Source organism: Eimeria mitis, genomic scaffold (assembly GCF_000499745.2).
Source record: "Eimeria mitis Houghton genomic scaffold, Emh_scaff2657, whole genome shotgun sequence".
Taxonomy (NCBI): domain Eukaryota; phylum Apicomplexa; class Conoidasida; order Eucoccidiorida; family Eimeriidae; genus Eimeria; species Eimeria mitis.
In genome coordinates, this window is record NW_013571000.1 from 1989 (window position 1) to 6406 (window position 4418).

Sequence of the window (4418 nt, forward strand, 5' to 3'; positions counted from 1 at the left end):
GCAAAGATGCCTGAAGAGTATTGTCCGCCCCTCAGCAGCATTATTTCTCAACCCTCCAGAGTTTTCAATTGTTAAGTCTTCGGTAGATCTCCATTTTGGAGCGCTCTGGATGTGGGACAAAGTGGCGCGAGTCCTTCTCCAGGACCGTAAGCTTTCGCCACCCGCCATTCCGCTAAACTGCTCTAGGACCATTTACTTGAAATATTATAATCTTCTGGTCCTTGCCTGCAACGTCTGTGTGCTTGCAGCTGAGGTTCCCAACATTACGAAGCGCTTCTGGTCAGGTGCGTCAGCCCGAAGCCCTTTTCGGCTGTGCAAAAGAACGGGCTTACAGCTTACGTTTTCTGGGGGCTTGAACTGCGCTGGATGCAGGAATACCTCCCCCTGTAGAAGTAGGTGACATCGTCAGAGTGCTGGAGACAGGTTCCACCATTGTGCAGCGTGGCGAGTACCAAGTCGTTGGTGTACAAGGAGATGAATACATCGTGGAGAAGGACGGGGAGAGAACAAACGTTCCGCGAGACCGTCTGCTCCTCACAATAAAAGAAAGTAGGATTTGCCCTTCTGGGTCACCCATCGTTAAGCATGTATTATCGATGGGAGCGGCTGAATTCTGATGCCAAGCTGTACTCCCTCCATGCCTGTCTTACAGAATACAGATTAATAACTGACAAAGTGTTAAGAAACGAGCTCAGAAATTTGAGTGATGAGGATCCTAGTCTTTTGGAAGATATGGAGGAGATATTCGAGTTGGCCGGGGTCAGAGACGCCTTCCAGAAAACTTTAGAGACAGGCGACCCTCGTTATTTGCAGGCTGCCATGAAAACCTCCGACTATTTTCATTGTAAGCCCTTCATCGCACAGCATGTAGAGTTTATTAATCTCCAGTTTACTCCTCTAGATGCTGCTTTGTCTCCTGCGTCCCCTCAACTGTTTTAGTTGTGTGGTTTGTAGAAGCCATGAGACAACTGCCTGGCATCAAAGCGAGCCCGCTTCAGGAGCCCGGAAAGGAACGGCGTAAGCCGGATCCAGCGGAGATGAGCAATATATACACCTCAGACTCCGCAGTAAAAGGTGAGCTGATCAATACTGCACAGTTTCTGCACTTCACTCGGAAATACTGGTTGTGCGCTCTGAGCCATACCTACATCCATGTAGCGTGTGCCATTTGCTATGCAGCCTTTGAAATACTTCAGTTAATTCGAGGCTACACTGCCCTGGAGGGCTGCAGGCCCCTAACACACAAGAATCTATACGGCACCGGTAGCGAGCTCGTCTGGCGAGTCATCGAGAATGCTATGTTTGAAGCTGTTGAGATACAAGGCGAAGACACATTGCACTCAGTCCTTGAAAACCAATGCAGATCTGCCGCGGCATTCGTCTTTCCGGGGACAGTCAGTCCCTCTCATCTTGTTATTCCACAGTGTGTGAACGTATGGGAGAGGATGAGAAGCGACTGGTCGCAGCTGGGTATGTTCGGGCCTGACCCCACAGGCACGCCGTTCAGCTCGCAGTTGCAGTTGGTACGGCGCTTCGTCTCAGCTTTTCGACGAGGCCCAGCAGCCAAAAGCATTCTGGAGGTTTTATTGTTCCAACAAAAACGAGTATACCATTTTTCGTGTCATTGTGCTCAGTTTTGTCCTCGGATATTGCGAACGACCGCGAGGCTCTTGCAAATGACTGCGTTTCGAAACAAGGCAAGCAACTCACAGCTACATCATGTAGCAGACAACACCCTCTTATTTTCTTATATATTTTCCAGGTGTTTATTTCACTATTTCCAGGTGCAATTTCCGCTTCTGTGCTTACAACAGGACAGTTGGCACCTGGGTACTTGGGCGAATGCGACGCACGTTGCATGAGTGGTGTCATGAAAAGAAACTTCTGGTTCGACTCGCGGCTTATAAAAAGAAAATCTATTGCAAAGGATTACATCCTTGCAGGAGATGGTATTTATGCAGCACCTGGCAAATCGTGCAAGCACATTGACGGGGGAATTCTTTTCGTATATTCGTAGTCAACTGTCTTAGTTGTCGCACATGTTTTTCACGTTTTTCATATGCTTGTTGTTACCTTTTCGGGTGGTCATGTTTCCAGTTGCTCATTCGTATGTCTTCGTTTTGCAGTTGCTCGCTTGTCAAACTTTTCGGCTGCTGATGCNTTTCCAGTTGCTCATTCGTATGTCTTCGTTTTGCAGTTGCTCGCTTGTCAAACTTTTCGGCTGCTGATGCACTCCCCTACTTAGACCTATTGGGGGGACAGGTGTGGCGACTAGCTCGCATTGTCAGCTCAGAAGCAATCCCCAGAGACCTTGGAGAAGAGGCAGAAGAGCTTTCGTGTGTGGCGGACTTCTTAACAAAGGACGCCGTGGAGCCCGTACAAGGAGCCCACAGGATGACCGGACTCGGGCTACCACACCTCCAACTGTTGGCGCTGAGTGTGGCAACGGATCTCCGGCACCATGCAAGCATCGCAGGAGCTAACTTGCAGAACAGCAAAAAATTGCGCAAGCTAGCCAAGGGATCCACGGCTTTTTCTGCTTTCTTTAGGCTACTTTCTTGTCATGTTGCAGATGACACTGAAGCGCTTTGCAAGATCTTCGGACCTTTCGCCTCGCTGGCTATTCGCATAGGTGCGTCTGCGCTGCAGCTAGTGGATGCATTAACCTAAAATGATGTATGTGTANGCTGGCTATTCGCATAGGTGCGTCTGCGCTGCAGCTAGTGGATGCATTAACCTAAAATGATGTATGTGTACCCGTGCGAATTAAGCTAGCCAGGGCATTTTGAAGCTGGGACTAGCGCCTGGAAGCGGGCTGTTGATCAGTCTTCTAAGTGTTCGTGCAATTTTTTATTTCTTCAGCTTTATTCCTGCGAGTTGAAGTTGAAGAACACGCAAACAAGGGATGGAAGGAGGCCGTATCCGTTTTTTCCGGCAGGCTATTTGAACGAAAACTGTATAAAAAGGCTGTGCAGCAAATGACCGCAAATGCTAGGAAATTCATTGAAAGGTTCATGGGAGGCTTTGGTCACAAAACAACAGGAAAGATCGAAAAGGTCAAGAAAAGGATCCGACGTATTTTTAAAAGGAGATCCAGAGAAAAAGTTTCAGAGAATACAGTGCACCACAAGGTTGGCCATGACTTCGCCAAGCTTATCCTCGCCATGTGGGCGAATGGCAGCCAGCACCATATAGACCTTCCGCCCAGCAAAGTTGAGGAAGCTTTCCGCCGGGCTAGACAGTACCAGACACTTACGATCTTTAACCATGGTAGGGCGACCTCGCAGGTGCTGTGGCCGAGAGCTGAGCTGTTTAACATAAAAATTATAGCAGAGACTTTCTGCAAGTAGCCTTGCAGGTCCATGCCATGTCTGACTGCGTTATCGTAGGTATGGACCCGATGACAACGATAACGAAGGATATCAAGGCTGGTTGTAAAGATACCAGCGTGGTGAGGCATAAGTACTGGTCTTTACTCGACAAAGACAAAACGAAAATATCCAAAATTGCAGATGAACTAGGGCTAGGCCTAGTCTACGGATTTGCCACCGGCAAGACGTATTCCCAGCTTTCAGAATCTGGTCGCGAACTAGCTGATGCTTGCAAGGGAAAATCGAAATTGGACTTGCTTTCTCAAGGAACAAAGTACCGTGGAATGATGGAGCTCCACCAATGCATGAAGCTTCGAGGTAGGATCTTTAGCCAGATACCGTTAGATCCAGTTTCCCTGCTTGACGACGAGGAAAATCCAGACTGAAGTGACGGCTGCTACTGAATGCGCAGGTCTAGGAGTGAGGTTTCTACGGGTCGCACTAAAGAATGTGAAAACTCCAACAGCAGATGTTACAGGAATTCTTTTCAGCTTTCTTAAGAAAATCCTGGCAATCCGTAAAGAGGACGCAAAGGGTCTGTACAAAGCTTACCTCCAATGGGTAAAAGAAGGTGAAACCTCAAAACAAATAAATAAGTGGAACGATAGCATCGAGGCTTTTGAGTGCTCGTGGCACTCGTCACAGGAGGAGCAAAACCACATGCTGGCTGAGGCTGGCAAACTAAAGGAACGGGACGCCACAGCTGAAGATCCTGCCTCTCTTGAACTCCAATCTTGTCGCGGTAAGCTTGCCTAAGGCTTATTTACCTGAATCTCGACTACCACGCAAGCAAATCCTCTAGGGTTCGTGTTGCACTCTAAGCACTGTGTCGTACACTGTGTTGACTGGATTCGCAGCGAACGCCAATGACGTACTGGATTTGCAACAGACCCAGGCAGACGTCCTTCCTGGAGATGTAATCTTCTCTACCCTGCTGTAACGCATTTGTTATATTGCCAGTTGGGAATGTTCTTTTTTTCAACGCATTTGCTAAAATGCGAGTTGGGAATGTTGTTTTTTACAAATGCCATTGCTACCATGCCCAGC

General features: G+C 48.2%; 1 protein-coding gene across 1 annotated transcript in view; it reads left to right on the plus strand.

The window, feature by feature from the left end:
• EMH_0056930 (uncharacterized protein) overlaps positions 1 to 4311 on the plus strand; it is a gene marked incomplete at both ends in the record, with an annotated part of 5240 nt that extends 929 nt beyond the window's left edge. Inside the window, 12 exons of the mRNA XM_013497412.1 lie at positions 1 to 146; positions 249 to 284; positions 373 to 549; positions 653 to 844; positions 958 to 1074; positions 1785 to 1949; positions 2198 to 2632; positions 2863 to 3270; positions 3390 to 3689; positions 3784 to 3932; positions 4017 to 4113; positions 4229 to 4311. Of these exons, the coding sequence (XP_013352866.1) occupies positions 1 to 146; positions 249 to 284; positions 373 to 549; positions 653 to 844; positions 958 to 1074; positions 1785 to 1949; positions 2198 to 2632; positions 2863 to 3270; positions 3390 to 3689; positions 3784 to 3932; positions 4017 to 4113; positions 4229 to 4311 (2305 nt within the window). The remainder of the gene's footprint in view (positions 147 to 248; positions 285 to 372; positions 550 to 652; positions 845 to 957; positions 1075 to 1784; positions 1950 to 2197; positions 2633 to 2862; positions 3271 to 3389; positions 3690 to 3783; positions 3933 to 4016; positions 4114 to 4228) is intronic.
• Positions 4312 to 4418: the final 107 nt, after the last annotated feature.